Source organism: Bos grunniens, chromosome 11 (assembly GCF_055505025.1).
Source record: "Bos grunniens cultivar Pamir isolate PY7600 chromosome 11, Bosgru_T2T1.0, whole genome shotgun sequence".
In the NCBI taxonomy this organism is placed as follows: domain Eukaryota; kingdom Metazoa; phylum Chordata; class Mammalia; order Artiodactyla; family Bovidae; genus Bos; species Bos grunniens.
Window position 1 is genome coordinate 11396445 of NC_141175.1, and position 23936 is coordinate 11420380.

General features: G+C 40.5%; 1 protein-coding gene across 46 annotated transcripts in view; it reads left to right on the forward strand.

Moving 5' to 3' along the window:
* The window catches only part of MAPKAP1 (MAPK associated protein 1), a 233864-nt gene that overhangs the window by 109416 nt on the left and 100512 nt on the right, over positions 1–23936 (forward strand). For 43 of the 46 annotated variants that reach the window (XM_086325179.1, XM_086325173.1, XM_086325189.1 and 40 more), the window contains 2 exons: positions 1160–1332; positions 16060–16236. In XM_086325179.1, the coding sequence (XP_086181305.1) occupies positions 1160–1332; positions 16060–16236 (350 nt within the window). Of the gene's footprint in view, positions 1–1159; positions 1333–16059; positions 16237–18031; positions 18397–23936 lie in introns of those variants that run through there. The other 3 variants (XM_086325205.1, XM_086325203.1, XM_086325204.1) reach the window with 1 other exon arrangement.

A 23936-nucleotide genomic window follows, 5' to 3' on the forward strand; every position in this document is an offset into this window, starting at 1 on the left:
GGTGTTGGGATATTGGAGTTGTTCTAAATCTCCAGTGTACCCAGCGCAATCAGTGATTTGAAGAGTGGATGAAAAGGCGTTGGGGGTGACGTGGTCTAGGGATTGAGAGCCTTGGGTATTGGACAGATTTTTCTTTTAGAATGATGACAGGAATTGGGGTGGGAAAGACTGACCAAGAACTCAGGCCTTAGTGAGGGAGCAGGATGACCAAAGGCTGGTGGGTAACAGAAACAGGAAGGGAGAGGGAGAGGCTGGTACAGTTGGGTGGCTTGGGTCTTAAAGGAACAGGGGTTTTTGTTTTTGTAAGAAAGGAGAATTAATAGTTTGGAAATAGCAGGACCAAGAATACCCACTCTGCCTGTTGGCCTTAAAGGTTTGGAGGTTAAAAAGAATAAAGCAAAGCAGTCTTCTGGACAATAGAGGAAGTAGTATCCTCATGACTGGCAGGTTTCAATTATGGCAAAGAGGTGGAGGAATGTTTTTTAAAAAGAAGTAATGATTTATGGGGAGTTTGCTGGTTCGTGCAGGAGTTCCAGAGGGGAGTGGAGGGCTTGGGAGAGAGGAGAGAGAGGTGTAGGGGAGGGATTAGGGACATGTAGGTCAGTGTGAGTATGGCCGTTAGGGCAGTAATAAGACCAGAGACCCTTGAACTTTAGTTCAGATGAGTGAAGTAAAGAGATGTACTGCATAATGGAGGTAGCCCCCCATCGTCTCCGAGAAAGAAAGCGCTTGGTTCCAGTACTGCTAAATGCTTCCTCAGAGAATATGGTAGCTTACCCAAGGTCTCAGGGAGTGATATAGCAGTTTTCAGGGAGGGCAGCTGATGCCAGGGTCAGTCTGAATAAGCAGCAGAACAAGTCTCCTGACACCAAGCATTAGGTCTACTCACCACTCTCATTTGTTCATTTTAGTTGTAGTGCTCATTTACCTTACTGCTGGCAGAGCTGGATCCATTCGAGCAGCAGAAAATTCAAATTAAAAAAAAACGAAACTCTTAAAACTATAAACAACGTTTCCCCTCGGGACCACCCCAGGCTCATAAGTTGGTCTGTGCCCAAAGAATGAGAGCACAGGTCCTGGAGGGCAGTCGTTGTAGCCCAGCAGGGTCTGCGTGACCGGAACTGTGTGCTTTACCCTCACGCATGTGCTCTGTCCACAGGGTCACGTAGGCACAACAGCGACCAAGAAGATCGATGTCTACCTCCCCCTGCACTCGAGCCAGGACAGACTGCTGCCAATGACGGTGGTGACCATGGCCAGCGCCAGGGTGCAGGACCTCATCGGGCTCATCTGCTGGCAGTACACCAGCGAAGGACGGGAGCCGAAGCTCAAGTAATCCTCCCTTTTCTTGGCTGCTCTGGTTTCTGGCTGTCTCCTGGCCACCCGTGCTGCCCTTTGGGCCTGGCCAGTTTTTCTAGGCACTGGCCTGGGAGCCAGATGTCCACACTGATCCAGGGCAGGCTGCTCACCAGATCTTGGGCCTGTGTAACTCAGGCTTGTTATCTCAGAGAGTCTACCTGCCAAATAGACCCAAGTTTATGAATCCGGACCCGAGGAAATGCCTTTCCAAAACCTTTTATGATGCTTGCTGATTTTATAAAAGGGGCGTGGACGGTAATGGGAGGGAACTCACGTTTGTTGAACAGAGATCATGAGATGGACATGGCGCCAGACACTGCATACCTGATTTCTCATTTAATTCTCCCACTTCCTGTGAGGTGAGCATAGCAGTTCTTGTTTAGCAGAGGAGGCAGCTCAGGATCAGAGAGTTGTTCTTTGCTGCTGTTACACCAGTGCGAGTTGACCCAGTCAGAATTTGATTCCCAATCTGTTTGATGCCATGATTTTTACATTATTTCCCTTTGATCTGAATTATAGTTTTCTTTGTTACCAGGCAGTGGTCCAGTTTTTCCCTAGACTCCATTCCTCATTAAACTGTTACATTAAAAATGCAGTGCTTGAAAGTAGTCTCTGTGCTTGTACACCATAACTTGAAGTTTAAAGCGGTTTGCTGCTTTAGTCCTCCCGTACTTGAATGTCTTGTCTGACAGGCATCCTCTCCTAGCTTTATGTGCCCTTCCTAGCAGTAGGACTAAATGTCGTGGTTGCCTTCGTTTTGGAAATGGATTCTCATGGAGACGTTTTCTTCTCATTTTGAGTTAGAATGGTCCAGTCTGTCGTGTGTGTGTTTAGGTACATTAAATTTGTACTTTAAATCATTCTTTCAAGTTCTCATTGACAGTGCCTTCCACTTTGCCAGAATAAATTGTGGATATAATGATAATCCTTATTGTTCCTATGGCAGTAGGAAGCCTTTCCAACCAAGATATCACATAGGCTCAGAAAAGGATTGAGTCTGCAGCTGTACTCAAGGCTCAGCTACGGTGTTGTTCCTTTTCAGCATAAAGTGGAAACAAGCCAGTGCTAGTGACTTCATAAGTGTTGTCTGAGTTAATGCTTAGAATATTGCTTGATGTGGGAACTGAAACCAAGAGAGGCAAAGGAACTTGCCCCGGGTTACACAGTGAGTTGAGCTGTGGCATACATTTTACAAACAAGGAAACCAAAGCGTGGAGAGGCTAAGTAACTTTTCTATATTACATTGTAAGTGGTAGAACTGGTATTTAACCCAAGAATTTCTTCTTTTTTTAATTGAATAAATGATTATTTAAATTCTGTAGTACTTTCATGGAACTCTGCTCAGTGTTATGTGGCAGTCTGGATGGGAGGGGAGTTTGAGGAAGAATGGATACAGGTATCACAACATTGTTAACCAGCTATACCCCAATTCAAAGTAAAAGTTTAACATAAAAATTAATAAACAAACTCTATAGTGCTGTGCAATTTTAGGGAGTTTCACACATATGATTTCACATAATTCCACAATAACCCTTTCTTTCCCTTCCCCTATATTGCCCTCTCTTCCTTCTCCCCACTGGTAACTACTGTTTTGTTCTCTGTGTCTGTAAATCTGCTTCTTTATTGTTTTGTTGTGTTTTTTAGATTCCACATATAATGATGGCATATGATGATGGCAGAGTATTTGTCTTTATCTGACTTATTTCACTTAGCATAATGCCCTCCAAGTTCATTTATGTTGCTACAAATGTCAAATTTTATTCTTTTTATGGCTCGGCTTCCCTGGTGGTTCAGTTGGTAAAGAATCCACCTGCAGTGCAGGAGACTGCCTGCAATACAGGAGACCCAGGTTGGATTCCTGGGTGGGGAAGATCCCCTAGAGCAGAAAATGGCAGCTCACTCCAGTATTCTTGCCTGGAGAATCCCATAGACAGAGGAGCCTGGTGGGCTACAGATCATGGGGTCACAAAGAGTTAGACACGACTGAAGCAACTTAACACACATGCGGTAAGATGACGTTGAGCATCTTTACATATGCGTATTTGACATCTGTCTTATTTTATGAGCTCTCTGTTCAGGTCTTTTGCATATATTTTAGTCAGGTTATTTTCTTCTTGTTGAGTTAATTTTAAGAGTTCTTTGTATATTTATCAGATGTGTTTCTTGTAAAGACTTTTCTCCCAATCTGTGGCTCATGTTTTTATTCTCTTAACAGCAATTTTGGCAGAGCTGAAGTTTTCAATGTTAATGAACTCCAAGTTATCAAATTTTTCATAGATTGTGCTTTCGGTTTTACAGCTAAAAAGTCATCACCAAACCTAAGGTTACCTGCTTTTTCTCCTGTGTTATCTTCTAGAAGTTTCATAGTTTTGTGCTTTACATTTGGGTGTGTGATCCATTTAGAGTTAATTTTTGTGACACGTGCAAGGTCTGTATTGGGAATTCTTTTTTTTTTTTTTTTTCATCTTAATATCCAGTTGAAAACCCATCCTTTCTGCACTGAATTGCCTTTGCTGCTTTGTCAAAGATCAGTTGACTGAATTTCTGTGGGTCTATTTCTGGCCTATAAGATTTTTTTAAAACATTCCTTAATTTATATTTCTCTGTAAGATTTTAGTGAAACACCATCTTTTTAGGAGCACCCATTTGTAAAAGAAAAATAAAATTCAGTGAGGTTTCACCCTGTCAAGAGCTTGAGATGGGAAATATGAACTTGTTCTTGACACAAAACCATGTTTATCTTACTTGATAGATAATTTTAAAGATTTGTATGAATAATTTTGAATAGTCTTATTTTTTATGCAATTTTTATTTTTTTGTCATATATTATGACTCTGTTGTACACTAGAATGGCCATTCCTTGCCTTCTTTTCACTCACTGGTCTCTAAATTCTGTTGCCCTTCATTAGGCTATTGACAGATGAACTACTGAAAACTTGAAAGATTTTGCTGTAGTATACAGAGCTGGATTAGTGTATTTCGGAGCGTTCTCTCAGTGTTCAGTGGGTGAAAGTTTCTGTCTGTGGAGCAGTCCTGTTCAAATGAAATACAATGCAATTACCTCACACCTGTGAGAATGACTGGCATCAAAAAGACAAGATAACAAGTGTTGGGGAGGCCATGGAGAAAAGGGAGCCCTTGTGACTGTTGTTTGGGATGTAAATTGGTACAGGCACTATGGAAAACAATATAGAGAGGTTCCTCAGAAAATTAAAAATAAAACTTGTGTAGGATCCAGCAATCTCACTTCTGAGTATATATCCATAGGAAATGCAAACAGGATCTCAAAGAGATACCTGCACTGCCTAGTTCATTGCAGCATTATTCACTATAGCCAAGACAAGGAAACCACCTAAGAGCTCATCTGTGAATGAATGGATAAAGATGGCGTGGTGTGTGTATATGCACACAGTGGAATACTACGCAGGCATGAGAAAGAAGGAGATCCTGCTATTTTCAACAATAGAGATGGATCTCAAGGACATGATACTAAATGAGATAAGTCAGAGAGAGAAAGACAAATACTGTGTGATATCACTTAAGGTGGAATCTAGAAAAGTGAACTCATAGAAACAGAGATTAGAATTGTGGTTTCCAGGGGCTAGGGGATAAGGAAAATGGGGAGATGTTGGTCAAAGGTTATAAACTTTCAGTTGGAAGTTCTTGGGATCAAAGTACAGTGAAGTTCAGAAGTGTCAGTTCAGTTCAGCCTCTCATGGACTGCAGCAGCGCCAGGCTTTGCTGTCCATCACCAACTCCTGGAGCTTGCTCAAACTCATGTCCATTGAATCAGTGATTCCATCCAGCCATATCATCCTCTGTCGTCCCCTTCTCCTGCCTTCAGGCTTTCCCAGCATCAGGGTCTTTTCCACTGAATCAGTTCTTCACATCAGGTGGCCAAAGTATTGGAGTTTCAGCTTTAGCATTACTCCTTCCAATGAATATTCAGGACTGATTTCCTTTAGGATGGACTGGTTTGATCTCCTTGCAGTCCAACGGACTCTCAAGAGTCTTCTCCAACACCACAGTTCAAAAGCATCAATTCTTCAGCGCTCAGCTTTCTTTATGGTCCAATTCCACATCCATACATGACCACTGGAAAAACCTAGCTTTGACTAGATGGACCTTTGTCGTCCAAGTAATGTCTCTGCTTTTTAATGTTGCCTGGCCTTTTCTTCCAGGCAGCAAATGTCTTTTAATTTCATGGCTGCAGTCACCATCGGCAGTGATTTTGGAGCCCAAGAAAATAAAGTCTGTCACTCTTGCCATTGTTTCCCCATCTATTTCCCCATCTATTTGCCCATCTGCCATGGGACCAGATGCCATGATCTTTGTTTTTTGAATGTTGAGTTTTAAGCCAGTTTTTTCCCTCTCCTCTTTCACTTTCATCAAGAGGCTCTTTAGTTCCTCTTTGCTTTCTCCCATAAAGGTAGTCTCATCTGCATATCTGAGATTATTGATATTTCTCCCAGCAATCTTGATTCCAGCTTGTGCTTCATCCAGCCCGGCATTTTACATGATGTACTCTGCAAGCAGGGTGATGATATACAGCCTTGACATACTCCTTTCCCAATTTGGAACCACTCCATTGTTTCATGTTCTGTTCTGACTGTTGCTGCTTTTCCTGCATACTGATTTCTCAAGAGGCAGGTCAGGTGGTCTGGTGTTCCCATCTCTTGAATTTTCCACAGTTTGTTGTGATTCACACAGTCAAAGCCTTTGGCATAGTCAATAAAGCAGAAATAGATGTTTTTCTGGAACTCTTGCTTTTTCAATGACCCAGCGGATGTTGGCAATTTAATCTCTGGTTCCTCTGCCTTTTCTAAAACCAGCTTGAATATCTGGAAGTTCACGGTTCACGTATTGCTGAAGCCTGGCTTAGAGAATTTGGGGCATTACTTTACTAGCGTGTGAGATGAGTGCAACTGTGTGGTAGTTTGAACATTCTTTGGCATTGCCTTTCTTTGGGATTGGAATGAAAACTGACCTTTTCCAGTCCTGTGGCCACTGCTGAGTTTTCCAAATTTGCTGGCATATTGAGTGCAGCACTTTCACAGCATCATCTTTCAGGATTTGGAATAGCTCACCTGGAATTCCATCACCTCCACTGGCTTTGTTTGTAGTGATGCTTCCTAAGGCCCACTTGACTTCACATTCCAGGATGTCTGGCTCTAGGTGAGTGATCACACCATCGTGATTATCTGGGTCGTGAAGATCTTTTTTGTACAGTTCTGTGTATTTTTGCCACCTCTTCTTAATATCTTCTGCTTCTGTTAGGTCCATACCGTTTCTGTCCTTTATCATGTCCATCTTTGCATGAAATGTTCCCTTGGTATCTCTGATTTTCTTGAAGAGATCTCTGGTCTTTCCCATTCTATTGTTTTCCTCTATTTCTTTGCATTGATCACTGAGGAAGTCTTTTTTATCTCCTCGCTATTCTTTTGACCTCTGCATTCAGATGGGTATATCTTTCCTTTTCTCCTTTGCCTTTTGCTTCTCTTCTTTTCTCAGCTATTTGTAAGGCCTCCTCAGACAACTATTTTGCCTTTCTGCGTTTCTTTATCTTGGAGAAGGTCTTGATCCCTGCCTCTTGTACAGTGTCATGAACCTCTGTCCATAGTTCTTCAGGCAGTCTATCAGATCTAATCCCTTGAATCTATTTGTTACTTCTACTGCATAATCATAAGGGATTTGATTTATGTCATACCTGGATGGTCTAGTGGTTTTCCATACTTTCTTCAATTTGTCTGAATTTAGCAATAAGGAGTTCATGATCTGAGCCACAGTGTGCTCCCGATCTTGTTTCTGTTGACTGTATAGAGCTTCTCCATCTTCAACTGCAAAGAATATGATCAATGTGATTTTGGTATTGACCATCTAGTGATATCCATGTGTAGAGTCATCTCTTCTGTTGTTGGAAGAGAGCATTTGCTATGACCAGCGTTTTCTTTTGGCAAAACTCTCTGAGCCTTTGCCCTGCTTCATTTGTACTCCAAGGCCAAACTTGCCTGTTACTCCAGGTATCTCTTGACTTCCTACTTCTGCATTCCAGTCTCCTATGATGAAAAGGACATCTTTTTTTGGTGTTAGTTCTAGAAGGTCTTGTAGGTCATCATAGAACCATCCAAATTCAGCTTCTTTGGCATTAGTGGTTGGGGCATAGACTTGAATTACTGTGATATTGAATGGTTTGCCTTGTAAACGAACAGAGATCATTCTGTCATTTTTGAGATTGCACCCAAGTACTGCATTCTGGTCTCTCTTGTTGACTATGAGAGCTATTCCATTTCTTCTAAGGGATTCTTGCCCACAATAGTAGATATAATGGTCATCTGAGTTAAATTCACCCGTTCCGGTCCATTTTAGATTCCTAAAATGTCAGTGTTCACTCTTGTCATCTCCTGTTTGACCACTTCCTGTTTACCTTGATTCATGGACCTAACATTTATGTTCCTGTGCAATATTGTTCTTTACAGCATCAGACTTTATTTCCATCGCCAGTCACAACTGGGTGTTGTTTTCGCCTTGACTCTGTCTCTTCCTTCTTTCTGGAGTTATTTCATTTTTCATTCTTTCATCTTCATTCTTTCTGGAGTCAGTCTTTCTGAGAAGTCTTTAAGAGTCCCAAATGTTCTGCCCATGATGGAGGTACTAGCTAATGCTGCTTGGTAGTAATCATTTGGTAATATGTGAGGATGTCAAAGCAACACCTTCAGTTCACTTCAGTTCAGTTCAGTCATTCAGTCGTGTCCGACTCTTTCCAACCCCATGAATCGCAGCACACCTCCCTGTCCATCACCAACTCCCAGAGTTTACCCAAACTCATGTCCATTGAGTCGGTGATGCCATCCAGCCATCTCATCCTCTGTCATCCCCTTCTCTTCCTGCCCCCTATCTCTCCCAGCATCAGGGTCTTTTCCAGTGAGTCAACTCTTCGCATGAGGTGGCCAAAGTACTGGAGTTTCAGCTTCAGCATCAGTCCTTCCAATGAACACCCACGACTGATCTCCTTTAGGATGGACTGGTTGGATCTCCTTGCAGTCCAAGGGACTCTCAAGAGTCTTCTCCAACACCACACTTCAAAAGCATCAATTCTTCGGCACTCAGCTGTCTTCACAGTCCAACTCTCACATCCATACATGACCACAGGAAAAACATGTTGCATGTCAATTATATTTTAATAAAGCTGAAACGAATGTATAATACAAGCTCCAAATGTAAGCCACATTTACAATTTTAATTTTCTAGTAATCACATATTTAAAACGTTTCCAAGAAGTGAAATTAATTTTCATAATATAGTTTAACCCTTTATAGGAAGTATTATCATTTCAATATGTAATTGATATAAAAATTATTAATGAGATGTTTTTGTTATTTTTTGGATCATGTTTTCAATATCTAGTGTTTATATGCTATTTACAGCACATCTCAGTTCAGATTAGCCACATTTCCAAGAGGCTTCCCCGGTGACTCAGAGGTAAAGAATCCTGACTGCCAATGCAGGAAGCTCAAGAGAGGTGGGTTTGATCCATGGGTCAGGAAGATTCCCCTGGAGGAGGAAATGGCAGTCCACTCCAGTATTCTTGCCTGGAAAATTCCGTGCACTGAGGAATCTGGCAGGCTACAGTCTGTGGGGTCGCAAAGAGTTTGACACAACTGAGTACACGCACACACACGCATTATAAGGGCTCAGTAACCACAAGTTTGGAAAGTGCAGCTGTAGAGTATAGCAACACATGATACAGCCACACAACGGAGTTTACTGTGGATTCAGTTTATTCTCATGTAAGCTCAGCTACCTAGAGTCCCTAGGAAATTTGGTGGACCTTGTAGATAGCTGAGGTTTATCTCATTCAGTATTGATGTTTCTTTATTTTTGTAATTTTTAATAGACGCTCCCTAACCTGTAGTAACATTTTCATCTGCCTTCTTAATCAGTATATAACATAGTGGTCAAGGGTATGGGATTCAAAGCCATTGTCTGGGTTTGCATTCTGGCACTGACCATCAGGGTGATCTTGGATAAATTACTTCAGCCTGTGTTTTCCTATGTGTAAAACCAGGATAGGAACTTCCTATCCGGGTAGTTATAAAATTAAAATGAGAAAATACATGGCAACTGCTCCATAAATGTTTGTTTCTGTTGTCGCTAAATACTGTAACTCCAGCAGCTAGTATTGCAACCAATACTAGTGTTAATTCAGCAGTAATAGCATATTTTAGCCCTTTTCTGATAGCTCATGTAATTGTACCATACTGTGAAACACTGATGCCCTCATGGGCTTATCAAAGTATCTAGGGACGGTTGACTTTATATTGTATGTTTTCTGACAACTTTGCAGTTTGAATTCTTTATACTCCCTATCCCTCGCCGCTTTCTTTTTTTTCTGTCTGCATCTCCACCATGGTGTATGTACTCTTCTCCCATTTCTTGATTGCTGCTTCTAATTTATACTCCTTAGAGTCATCACAGAGAACCCTTTACCTAAATAATAACAGCCTGACGTGCCCTTCCCATTTTGACCCCCAGCTATGCTCCCACATGTTCTAACACATCACATTCTTTAACTGGCAGCTTCTTGACATACAGCTTCTGCTTCTACCATTTCCTTAGAAACGCCTTTCTCACTCTTCTGTTGATACCCTGCTTAATCTCAAAGACTTAAGTCCCTCATCATTTCTTCATTTGGCAAATATTTATGGAGTTCCAGACCCTGGGTATCAAGGATAAAATGGAGAACAAGAGAAATGCAATTGCTGCACTCAAAAAATTTACAGTTTGGTGGGGAAGAAGAAATTATCAAGTGTAATAGCACTTTGTAACTGGCTCATTTCACTTATCATTTGTATTCATTCATGCATTCAGTAAATATTTATTGAGTGTTTGCTATATACCACGCATTTTGCTGGGTGTACAGTGGTGAGTTGAATAAGATACGGTTTCTCTTCCATGAATTCCACAAGCTAGTGAAGGAAATGGGCACATAATTCAAATAATTAAACCGAATTATGTTTGCTTAGAAGCTGACTTAAGTGCTCTGCAGGGAAGGAATGCCACTGTGAGAGCATCACCTGGGAACCAGGGGTGCGGGGGAAGTGGGGGAGTTCCCTCAGAAAGTGAGGCCCAAGGCATTTGGCGGATGGAACAGTTTGGCAGTGATGCTGTGGCAGGAGGAAGTGTGTAGTGGTCAGGGGACTCGAAGATACATCAATAGAAAGTGACCCAGAGGGAGCCCAGACAGAACTATATGAAGGTCTTGCTTCTGCTTAAAAATTAGTGGGTATTTTCTCCCTAGAACTTTACCAGGGAATTTAGATTTAACTATTCCTGTCTGAGGTTGCTGTGGTTTGACAAGTCTTATGATGTTATTTATCAGTTTTACTTTCCATTTATGGGGGACGTGTTTTGGAGAAAAGGAAATCTTGGGAGTCTTAAAAATCTTTAACTCTGACTTCAAAGAGCTGAACTTCTGACTTCAAAGAGATGAACTTCTGAGCTGCAACCGTCGGAATCTTTTTCTCTCTTGCTAATGCCTGACATACTCTTAATATTGATTCTCACCAAACTGAACAGCAAAGCTCAAGTATTGAGCATTCTGGACATTTCAGAAACATGCATTATTTCATTTTTCATTTGAAAAGAGCAAACATTAGTCTGTCTCATGATCATACTTTAGTGTGTTTTGCATTTTCTGAAGATAAGAAATGAATTTCTACATTTGGTAGAAATCTGTGGTGCTCCCTGGAATGCTCCTGAATTTTCATTTATGAACTAAATGCCATCTATTTATGGGCTTACGGCTTCTGTCTCTTCATAAAAGCCATACTGCCGTTTGAACATAAAGTGAATGTCGGTCACCAATTCAGTGAGATAAAATTTTGTACTGAAAAATTTAGCTTTATTTGATAAGATATGAATAAGCAAAATTCATTTAATTGTACTCATTAAAGCTTTGGAGATAAATATTTCCCCCCAAAGGATCTCTCTTTGACAGCAGGCTCCATTTTACATCCGTTCATTATTTAAACTTTCATTCCTCTTTCAAACTCAGTGGTACTTCAAAGGACCTGCTCTATCCATGCCAACCCAGCTCTTAAAATTAAGCCTCTTCTTGTAGATCCAGTTGTCCTATACTTGTTTGTGAATATTTTGACCATTCTTCTCCCTCTGGTAGGGAGGGAGACATAAGACTCTTGATAGATAGTTAGTTCATCTTCTGTGTAATCAGAAACTTAAATGTGGTAGAAGAAATTTTGGCAAAATGAGAATCTTTCTCCATGCCAGGCACTGTGCAGTTAATTATGTCATTTAATCCTTATCAGGCCCTGTTGCAGTTGTTGTGGTTATTTCCTCCTTAATTCCAAAACCTGGTAGAGTAAATGACCACATGTGTGAATCAGGCTGGCTATGCTCAGAGTCTCTAGGACGAATGATTTTCTCTTTGTAGTGAAGTGAGAGGATTGCCCAGCCTTCTTTGTCTTGTTCCATATTTCTAAATTGTCCACAGTAAGAATGTGTTACCCTTATCAAAAATGTAGTTAAGTATTTTATGAAGAAGGGCTTCCCTTGTGGCTCAGCTGGTAAAGAATCTGCCTGCAATGCAGGAGACCTCGGTTCGATTCCTGGGTTGGGAAGATCCCCTGGAAAAGGGAAAGGCTACCCACTCCAGTATTCTGGCCTGGAGAATTCCATGGATTTTATAAAGAAAGGAAACTGAAAGTTATACATATATATTGTGGGACATTTGGAAAATATAGAAAGTTAGAAAAAAGTGCTCATTGCTTGAATGTTAACATAATCTTTATAAACATTTTGGTCCCTTTTCTTCTAGTCTTTTTATATGTATGTAATTGAACATTTTTATATAGTTGTAATAATTTCTTATTGTGGTTTTTTTTTCTCCATAAAAAAACTGAGATGCCGGTACTCACATCTTGATTAACTGTAAGAATGCGTCTTTTGTTTTCTCTTTCTCCTGGGCCTTCTTCCTTATCTTGAATTGCAATCTCTACACATGTACATTGCCTTGAAAACCCCATTTGGCTAACAGATATCAGTGTGACCAGCAAGAAAAAGAAAGCCTATTACTTCTCCTCTTCTCATTAACACACACATCATTAATAATACCCACTATGTTTTTTTCATGGGTAGAGTGATTCAGTCTACACATTCATATATTCATTCATTTAACAAATATTTGTTAAGTACCTTATAAATGCCAGCCATTTTACTCTTAAGTGAGAATGCAGAGACAGTAGAATCCTTGCTCTTGAGGAGAACATAGATGTATAAATAAGAAAAAGAGCAGTATGGTAAGTTATATGCAGAAGTAACAGCCAAATTCTGTAAGAACTCAGGTGAGAATAACTTGAGATCCAAATGATTCTCCTAAGGAAATCAAAGAAAGCCTGTTATGAGTAAGAAAATGGAACTCAGACAGATTTGGCCACATAGCTCATTCTTGTTTGTGTTAACATGAAAACCGGATCTGACTGGAAAACCCCTCTTCCTTCCACCAAACTGTCATGAAGAGGTGCGCCATTTTCATCGTCTTGGAAGCTCTAGATATCTATAGTTGGCATATTTCTGAGTCAAGGACCTAAAGCTGCCTCTCTTTTTCTCTCCCCACTTCAAAATGCCACTAAATTCTGAAGTGATCAAAGTGTAATGAAAGAGAAGTAAGGAGACATGAGTTCTCTGGAAACCGATTTTGCCACCATTTAATTAGGTGATCATGGCACCTTATTCTTCTTTGAAATAGGCATCTGTTTCTTATTTGTAAAAGCGAGGAGGTTGAAATAAATCTCTCTAAGCTTCTAATGTTTTATAAATACGTGTCGTGGTTTCCTTTTCCTTTTTAGTGTGTGTAGCATTTCTGTAAGTTTGTCGGAACAAGGACCTTGGGAAATCTTGACACACCATGGCGCTGGCAGAGGGGTAGATGGGAGTGAAGAGTGAGGGCTCTTGACTGCCTAAGTTTGAATCTCAGCTTTGTTTCTTACCTGCTGTTTAATCTTGAACAAACTATTTAACCTCACTGAGCCTCAGTTTTTTAATCTGTAAAATAGTAATAATAACTCACACAGTTGGTGGGAAGACGGAGTGAGCTCATGTTTCTAAAGCACTTTGCACAGTGTCTGGCACATAGTACTCAGTGAATGTAGCCAATGATACCAGTGGCTCTTTACCAGTACTAATTTGGAGTCCTAAAGCAGTTTTAGAAGTCAGAATACCACAGTAGCTTCTTTTATTCATGATTCCTGTATACAGGCACAGAGAAACCAATACCCATGCCTAGCATATGGAATTTTAGTCATTTCCCCCCTTATATGTTCAATTACGGGTTTGGTAGGGGAGCCCTGTTTACTGCTAAACTTTGATGATGACCCAGAGAAGACTTCCATTAATTTGTAAAACTGGGTGAACCATTCGTTCTTTTCTTTGCTGTGTTCCCAGTGCTCAGGACAGACTATAGCATAGCCTAGGCATTTCAGTTGCTTTTTGAATGAATACGTGATATCACACTTTATATTCAAGAACTGGGGGAGAAGAGCACTTGGCACAGTGAGTCTTTTGGCTTTCAGAGCTTAGCCTGTGACATTTGCCGAGTTTGTTTTGAGGGGATTTGGGGGCGTCCCATGACAATCAAAGCAGAATTCTTCTGATACCAATGTTTGGCTTTCCGCTTTGATCAATAGACTTATTATTTGCCCTTGAAACCTCTGTGGTGCTAGGGACTCACAGACATTCCTCAGGATGATTTACACAGCAGTAAATAATCTGTGCTGTCCATCGCTTGCTTCATCAGTGTCTTCCCTGTTCAGTCTTCCCCGAGGCTCAGTGGGCCCCAAGGCTAGAGCACAGCAGACACAGTCACTCCAGTTGGCACATAGAGCATGTCGCCCGGTTTCACTGCTGCTTTGTTGCTCCAGTATGCATCCACGATTTGTCTTCAGGGTTGACCTACTGTTGAAGTTATTTTCCATCAGACTTTATTATCATTACTACCATTTATTTTTCTACCTCTGTTATATGCTAGGCACTACATATATCATCTCATGGAAACTTCACAGCCACCTCTGGTTAATTGTACCGTTTTTGTAGAAGTGGAATGTGAAGGAGATGAAGCTTATTCCCTGAACTCACATAGCCCATGAGCAATGCAGCTTCAGTTTGAACTCAAGTCTCTTTCGACACAAAGCCCTTAGCTATTACCCTATGATATTTTCCTCATCCGAAGGGCTTTTTTTCTGCGTCTGCAAGTGTTTTGTGTTGAAGTTGGTGACCTTTTGCAAAGATTGGTAAGTTTCCCATACCATTCAGAGATGAATTTTAAAAAATTTTAACAGCATTGCAAACACATGAAATTTATAGTGACAAACATAGCCAGATTACTTTCTTGTTATCCATCCATTTAGTAAATTTACAGTTCCCATTAATTTTAATCTGTCCTTATTACCTGTTTTATATAATAAATATCTCTCAGTCATGACAGACTGAGTATAGATCACCTGAAGTAGGCTCTCTCTCAATAAGCAGAGTTGCAGCTAAAGATTTGTGCATTAATAGGGAAAATTGCAAATCAGGTAGTCAGTGAAATAATTCATTGTCACATCCAATCAATAAACTTTGTAAATCAACTCATTTAATTCAAAAAATGATCTATATAGATCAAGCAACCAATTAAACAATTAGCATACACTTTGCAATTAATTAATTTAAGCATCAATCATATCATTTAAACTCCAAATTTAAGCCATAGAATTTAGGCTCCTACCTCCTTGTGAACTATTAGGTTCAAATTCTCAGTGCTAGCAGATGTGCAGTTTCATGATTGAACTTTGGTGCAGGGTATCTTCAAGTGTTTTAGTTATTTCAGTGTTAAATTTTCTTTATGTTGGTGCAGTTTCCCACTCTTTTTCAGCGAATTGACTTTTTATTTTCCTCAAAGGAGAAGGAGTGTCAGTTCTAAACTGGGCAGAGCTGGAGTCTGGGAGTGCTGACTGGACATTCTAGGAAGTGAGACAAGTCCAAAAGTGTTGATAGTTGAGAAGCTTAGTTACCTACATCAGGATAAATTGGGTCATTTGCTTTTACTGTGTTAAGTGTCCTTGGTGTTTAGGATCAGATCTATCAAGAGAGCCTGATATTCTTCAGAAAAAGGAGAACTGTAAAGACTGTCTTGGTTACCCTGAGCACTTCTTCTGAGCACAGATATTTTCTTAATCCTGAACATAAATCAGGGGCCTCTGACTCCCTTCAAATAATCTTTCCTCCTTTATAGTTTTGTTTGTCTCTCTTTTATGATATTTATTTTATTTACACTTATAGTTAATGTAGTACTTCCTTTCCCCTGCTGCTATTCACTAAACTTCCTTTGAGGGTCTATACTCAATCTCATCTTTGATCTCAGGCATTAAGTCCCATGTCTTATATATAACAGATGCTCCTTAAATATTCATTGGAAGAATAGAGCAGTATTAACATTCTCACTTCACACCGTGTCTCTCCTCCTTTGCACTGCCGTGTATGTGTTTTCTCTTTATCAGAGGAAGCAGGGTTTGGGAGATGCCACTGTATCCAGGCTTCGGGGTGAGGAGCAGCAGTGTCCCGGTTGGCTTGCCGTCCTCCATACCTCTGGTCTCAGCATCCCTCCTGTATCTTGGTGTTCACTTACCTTTTTGATTTTCCCTACAGTGACAATGTCAGTGCCTACTGCCTGCATATTGCCGAGGATGACGGGGAGGTTGACACAGACTTTCCCCCACTGGATTCCAACGAGCCCATTCATAAGTTTGGCTTCAGTACTTTGGCCCTGGTTGAAAAGTATTCATCTCCTGGTCTGACATCCAAAGAGTCGCTCTTTGTTCGAATGTGAGTATTGACGCTGTTACTTATCTCAGTATCTTACCTCTACCTTTTAGGGTTTTGGATTTGATTTTGGTTTTCTTATCAAATGAATGATATTTGGTATCTGGAGAGTCAACATGAAATGATGACTTCCAGAGAGATGGGGACAATATTTGCATTGTATTCCAATCCACTGCACCTGGGGTAAATTGTATTAAGTCTGTCTCAAAAGTTGTGTCTATGTACAAAAGCCCCTGGAAATATTGGGGCCCTTTGGACCCTATGAAGGAAAAATTTGACGTTTTCCTCTTTGTTGTCAAGGAATCCAAACTGAAAATGTGTGTTGCGGTCACTTCTCTTTTGTGATTTAAAATATTTCTTTTTCTCTCCAATTTTGTTCAAATCAAATTTGATTTTCTTCTTAGTTGCTCTCCTTTAGTCTGAGCAGAGGTTCTTAACCTTATCTGTGCCTTTGGTAGTCTGCTAAAGCCTACAGAAGCTCTTCTCAGAAAAGTGTTTGTAAATGCAGAGAATAATATTCACAGAGGACAAGAAAATCCTCAAGAATTATATTTAAATAGTTATCAAATTATTAAACAAATTTGTGATATACTTATATGTACTGGCTTTATCAATACATTAAATGACAAGAACCAGAGGCAGGTCTAACGGTAACTCCTGAGGCCTTTCGTTTCAAGGTAGTAATAGGTGTAAATGGTACTTGAGACATCTGCCACAGCTGTAATGACGTTGTCTGTGGTTTCCGTTCATGACAGAGTCACCAGTGCTGCTCATAGGACTGTGATTTGTTGACCACCTTCATAATTCCAGGAAATGCTAAATATCAGAAGTCAGTTAAAATAAAAATGTGGTTTTTGCCCACTCATGTCTATAGAGCACCTGAGTCTCATACATATGTCCTGGTTGTTAGGGGAAAACCTGCAGTGTCTTCTCAGTTTAAGCTTTTCTAACGGAGGCCGTGACACTGCCCGTCCTGGTCATCTCCTGGGGACAATAGCGGTCCCTTTGGCACCCCCTGCTGTTAGTAACCAGCAAATGCACTGTCAAGAAGAGGGATCCCTTTAGAAGGCTTTCCTCTGTCTTTTAAAAGCATATTGCCTTTGTTTCAGATTTTTTACTAAAAATAGGATTATGCTACCTAGGATATACGAGTATTTTGGATGTTTCTACCCTTGAGCAAAGAAAGAAACCTGAGTGCCTGGGAGTGAGCCGGGGATAACTCCTCATGGTCATTTCATCCGTACCATGAAGTCATGTTTGGTGTACATAGCAAAGATTTTTCCTTCTTTTTACATTTTGGAGGCACTAAAACAACAACTTTAAAGAATATTTAAAGTAGTTTAAAACTTATCCAATGATTCCTCCATCCCTGTATAATTATTTTCATTTTTGTATAATCATTTCCATGTGTATATATATTATACTTTGGGTTCTAGCATACATATTGTGTCATTTTTACTTAATATTATATTCCAAATATTTTGATATCCATTCTTAATTCCTGTAATCTACATTTATTATGTAATGTCTCAGACCTTTGGTAAAAACCTGCAGCTACTTTTCTAACAAACTGTTGATCAGCAAAAATTAAGGGGCTACAGAAACACTCATTTTTATGCTGTTCCTTTTTGGGCTTCATGCAAAGGCAATTCTGTGTAAATGTACAGGTGACTGTGGTTTGAAAATCTGGAAATCAGTCTATCCTTGTTATAAAAAAATTTTTTTACAATTGTCATTATATTGATGTTCATATTGTATAAAATAACTCATTTAATAATGTAGTACTTTGATTTTGCAGGAAAAAAAAGTCGGAGAGACAGCCCCTTATTCTCATGGAGCTTTCTGTCTAATGGGGTGACAGTTGTCAAACAAACCATTCAAATATGATGAGCAATACAACAGAAAAATGTATGAGATGAACCAGATGCCTGTCACAGGGTGTTTAGATTATTTCCTTGATTTGGTTTTAATAAGGGACTCTTTAAAGATAGTCCGTACCTATATCCTTTTTGTTTCTGTTGAATAACTTCCTTAGGAAAATTCCCTCTGAGTAGGATTATTGGTCAAGGTAAAAAACATCTTCAGATTCTCACTTTGCATTGACATACATAGCCTTCTGAAGATGTATCCATTACAGTGCTACCAATAAAATTCATAAAACCATCTTCTCAGTCTTACCATCACAAAATGTGATGTGTGCATGCTCAGTCGCGTCCAACTCTTTGCAGCCCCATGGACTATAGCCTGCCAGGCTCCTCTGTCCATGGCATTTCCCAGGCAAGAACACTGGAGCGAGTTGCCTGCCATTTCCTGCTCTAGGGGATCTTTTCGACCCAGGAATGAAACCCACATCTCTTGTGTCTCCTGCATTGGCAAGAGACTTCTTTACCACTAGCGCCACCTGAGAAGCCCTAGGATGTCATTAGGATTTTTTTTTTTTGAGATGTATGTAGTGGAATTTCAATAGCATAGCTTCTGCTTGGAATTCTGTTGTTTATTAATAAGTCACCAGAAGCATTATTCTCATTAGCATACAATTTTTGCTACATAAATACTAACATATGATCATAGTAGTCTTTTGATCTGAAAGTCCTTTCTAAAACAAGTGCTTTAAAAAGGAAAATTAATCCTCCTGAAACTTCAGTGTTTGCCCAAAGTTGTTTTATTATAATGTTACTTAAACACATACAGATATAAAATGCTAGCTACAAATTCCATATCTTTATGTAACTGAAACAAAATTATAAATTAAATGCAAATAAAACTATAGCATTAATAAAATACAAATTAACAACATTAATGCAACAGATGATGTTTTGTTGAAATTAAACCATTGATGTTGGGTTTAACGGGTGTTAAATGTTTTACTTGTCAACTTGAATTTTTGATTTTCATAAGAAACATCAGATTATCATATTATTATTTGTCCTTTTAAGCAATGAATGTATTTTTAGGTATTAGTCCATTATTTTAATGGGTCATTTGACTTACAGTGCACACCTCCCCAATTTTAAATGCTTTTTAATGGAAGAATAAAGAACATTTCTGCTAGGATACCCAGCTTATGCCAGTCCTGCTCAGGACTCCCCTGTTATATTTTATTTATTTATTTCGGCCATGCCATGTATCTTGTCAGACCTTGGTTCCCCAACCAGGGATTGAACCTGGGCCATGGTAGTGAAAGCCTGAAATCCTAACCACCAAAGAGCTGACTTTCCGTGTTTTAAAATGAGAAGTCCTAAGTCCAAGAGCTCCCCACTCCATCCTGGGTGAACCAGGGTGATGCGTCACCGTACTTTCTGCTGTTGTTAATTAGTGTTTCTGTAGATGGGCTCTCTGCCTGACTGATCCTGTGCACAGTGGGACTTATACACACAAAACATGAGTTCTTCAGAGATCAGCAAGTCTGGCCCATAAAGAGCCTTGTGTACACTTCTCCCATCACTTTCTCTATTCTAAGTTTTTACGTGCGGCTTGCACTGCCATTTAGCCTTTCTGCCTCTATTATTGATGTTAAATAACTAGCAGCTGGAACATACAGTCTCCCAGATCTTACCAGCTTATCCCACATGTTGGCAAACTAAAGGATGAGATGGTAAATATTTTAGGCTTGCAGGCCACACAGTCTCTGTAACTCAGTTCTGCTGTAGTAGTGTGAAGGTAACCATGCTGCTAAAGCACTTCAGTCGTGTCCGACTCTGTGCAACCCCATAGACGGCAGCCCACCAGGCTCCCCCGTCCCTGGGATTCTCCAGGCAAGAACACTGGAGTGGGTTGCCATTTCCTTCTCCAATGCATGAAAGTGAAAAGTGAAAGTGAAGTCGCTCAGTCGTGTCTGACTCTTAGCGACCCCATGGACTGCAGCCCACCAGGCTCCTCCGTCCATGGGATTTTCCAGGCAAGAGTACTGGAGTGGGGTGCCATTGCTTTCTCCAGAAGGTAACCATAGACAAATACATAAATGAGTGGACGTGGGCTTGATTGGTTGACTCTGGCCGCGTATGTTTTGGCTTCCCAGGTGGTACTAGTGGTAAAGAACCTGCCTGCCAATGGAGGTGATGTAAGAGACGTGAGTTCGATCCCTGGGTCAGGAACATTCCCTTATTTCTTGTTCACCTCTGTCTGATGAAGGTTAAGGGGCTCTTCCAGGTATTTCTCGTCCAAGCAATGACTCAAGGCTCCCCCAGCTGGATGGAGGATGGGAAACCTGGAAAACTGGAAGTGGACTGTGTCTTTTTCTCTATATTGCTGTTTAAATCACTGTGTACATCTATCTGTATAACTTTTTGCTTTTCAGTGAAAATCATACATACATGATTTTCGTTGAACTAAAAGCACAATTTTTAAATTCTGAAACTCAAGAGAGCCTGTGAATGCATCTGTTGACCTTGGGGGCCCTTGAACCTCGGGTAGGAAATACTGCTGTCAGAAAATTAGCTCAGGCCCTGGTATGTAAGAAGTACTACATGGTTATGATTTGTTATTTTTGTCAGAGATTTGTGAGTCTGAATAATTCACCCTAAGGTGGGTATGGGGTGTCACTTTTCTTTGGGTTATTTTTTATTACACAATTAATTCATGTCCAGTATAGAAAAATTAGAAAACATGTTTCTTCATATAAAAGAAAGTTTCAAATTTCTCCTTGTTCCATCATGCAAGGATAATTACTTATTATATTATATAATGATTTACATTTAAAAAGAGGAGCTAGTTAACTTAAACGAACCCCTAATTGGAAAAGCGTTCTGTGAAAAAGAATGTGGAGGTGGGTGTTCTTTCTGAATTGAGGCTATACTGGTCTTTTCCTCCCAGGCCCTTGGGCCCCAGGAAGCCCCTGGAAATAGAGTTGTCATTAGGGGAAGGAGAATGGATTACTCTTAACGAAGTACAAATTAGGAGCCTGTTAGTGAACACTGCCTCCTTTACCAGATCAGCAAGCGGATTTCTAAGGTATCCATTGTTCTTGATTGATTTTGGACAGAGCCAATATATATATAAAAGGAGTCCCTAACTTGCTGACAGCTAGCTTCTCTGAGCCTAAGCACTAAAGTTGACTGTCAGGAGTATGGGAAGGGAGAAGTGAGGGACAGAGAGCTGGGTGAGGTAACCCCTAATACTAGTTGAGGGCTAGATCTCAGCTGATTTTCAACATCCAAAGAAGTGCTCCTTACCAGCAATGACCAAGCCAAGGCCTGCTAGGCCGTTCGTTGGACAGGTCAGACGAGGAGTAGACAGGAGAGGAACTCTCGTTGTCCATCTCTTCCCATCCCCCAAAAGTCAAAGTGTCAGTTGCTCAATTGTGTCCGACTCTTTGTGACCCCATGGACTGTAGCTCACCAGGCTCCTCTGTTCATGGGATTCTCCAGGCAAGAATACCGGAATGGATTGCCATTCCCTTGTCCTGGGGATCTTCCTGACCCAGGTATCAAACCTGGATCTCCTACATTTCAGGCAGATTCTTTACCACCTGAGCCACCAGGGAAGCACAGTTAGCCCCCAGCTAATTCCATCAGAATTTGTGACACTGAATTGAGTTTAAAAAATGGCGATGACAAAAGCAATGTGTGTGGTGTCATTGCATTACCTCTGTTGACATTATTATTTCACACTGGCATCCTACTCTGGGTGGGGAAGAAGAGCTTTAAGGGAAGAAAAATCAAAAACAATAAAACAGAATTCTCCTAAATCAGAAGTCAATTAATTAAATTGCCCTGCCTATATATGTGTTTTACTTGGGCTTCTCTGATGGCTCAGTTGGTAAAGAATCTGCCTGTAATGCAGGAGACATGGGTTTGATCCCTTGAGTCGGGAAGATCCCCTGGAGAAGGGAATGGCAACCCACCCCAGTATTCTTGCCTGGAGAATTCCATGGACAGAGGAGCCTGGTGGGATACAGTCCATGGGGTCGCAAAGAGTCAGACACGACTGAGCGGCTAACACTTTCATATGTGTTTTACTTTCGGTGTTTAATATATCAGGTGGAAATGGGAAAGGGGCTGTTTTAACCAAAAGCTGCAGAGCATATAGAATTCAGTTAGGATTTTGCTGTTTGGGAAATGGACCACTGGATCAGCGTTGGAAGGCCTTGTACCAGAAGCTGGGCTGCCTTGGGCAATGTGGCCCAGAGGGCTCCCAAAGATGGCTGTGGCTTCTCTTGTCTGCATAAAGAGAAAGGTTAGCTGCTTTTTCAGGAGGTATGCCCTAGATTCATTGTTCTTTCTGTATGAGGGCTTTTCAAAAAGGGTCTCGGTGGTTTTAGTATCCTTTCTTTACAGTATACCCCAAGTGACCAGACCTTTATGAAAAGATATCATTAGTTTGAAAATTCACCTGCTCTTACGTGATATTGCCTTGATAGTCTGGAGAGGAGGTGGTGGGGGCGGGGAGGGATGAGCATTTTTGCACACTCAGTTTGGTGCCCCTTATAGCTTGTTATCTCATTTATTCCTTATAAGCAACTCACCTGTATAAGCTGAGGATCAGAGACAAGTAGTTACCCAAGGTCAGACAGTTTGGTAAGGAGCAGGGCTAAAATAGGGCAGGGAATTTTTAAAAAAAGATGCCTGTATTCTTTGTAATCAGGCCTGACAATATGTCTGTAAATTATCCTAGTTATTTATTGTTTGCTTGAGTCATAGAGGACCAACTGTGTGTTGTTTCTTTTCATTCTGTTGTATTAGCAAACATTTTCATTGTCCAGATTGTCCTCATGTATGGAAACGTAACATATGCAGCCTGTTTAATTTTGTATTTGTAAATCTGACTTGATTTCCTTTTTGGCAACAGCTACTGTCTAGAGAAAAGAAAAGATTTTTCTTTGTGTCTGTTTAAAGTGACAGGAATATTGGAGCAAGTAATAAAGATGGAAAGCATTAATTACATACTTCTAAGAACTTAAAGGTCAGACAAGCTAAATATGTATGTTTTGCTCCCTGGAATGTCTATCTGTTGAAATGGTGCCAGGATAGCTTTGTTCCTACAATAAGAGCCCATATTTTAGATAACCATCAAGTTACTCTGGTATCCCAAAAATTATACCAGACTGTTGCTTCAGTTGCTATGAATCTTAAAAGTTTGGGACTCACGTTTCTGACATTAATGTGATTTGTTTCATGATCCACCCGCTTTGGCCATGTTTAGTTACTATGTCTCATTTTGATTTCCTCTGTTCTCCCCTCAGCTTATGTTGGAGTCTGTCAGCTGCTGCTGTGTACATGTCAGGCTAGTGACTTGTAATGTTTATTAATACAATGTCAGTCTTGCTGTTGGAAAAAACGTGATGCTTTCTCAGAAGGTTGCGGTAGAACGAAGCGTTTGATTTCCAGATCCTGTCTGCAGTGCACGGTGAATACATTCTCAGATGTTATGCAGTTCACTGACCTGACAGTTGTGGGCCCCCGCCTGGGACCCCATTTCAGCAGGACATATCTGAACAGAAACAGTTTGCAAAACTTTACACACTTAAACTCCTGCCAAGGCAAACCGTTAGCCACTTGAGTTTGTTATAAATACCCAGTGGCAGTGGTTGGAAGTAGCCCATGGTGTGTTTTATATTCTGAACTGAATGTGAATGTCTTTGCGGTTATATAGAGTAGTAAATAATTGAGTTTGATTAGGGAGAGGGACCTCATTATCCCCCACCTGTGCCCAGCTGGAAGGGGAGGGTCGAAATGAAGCCATTAGCTGTCTCTCTTACTGGCATC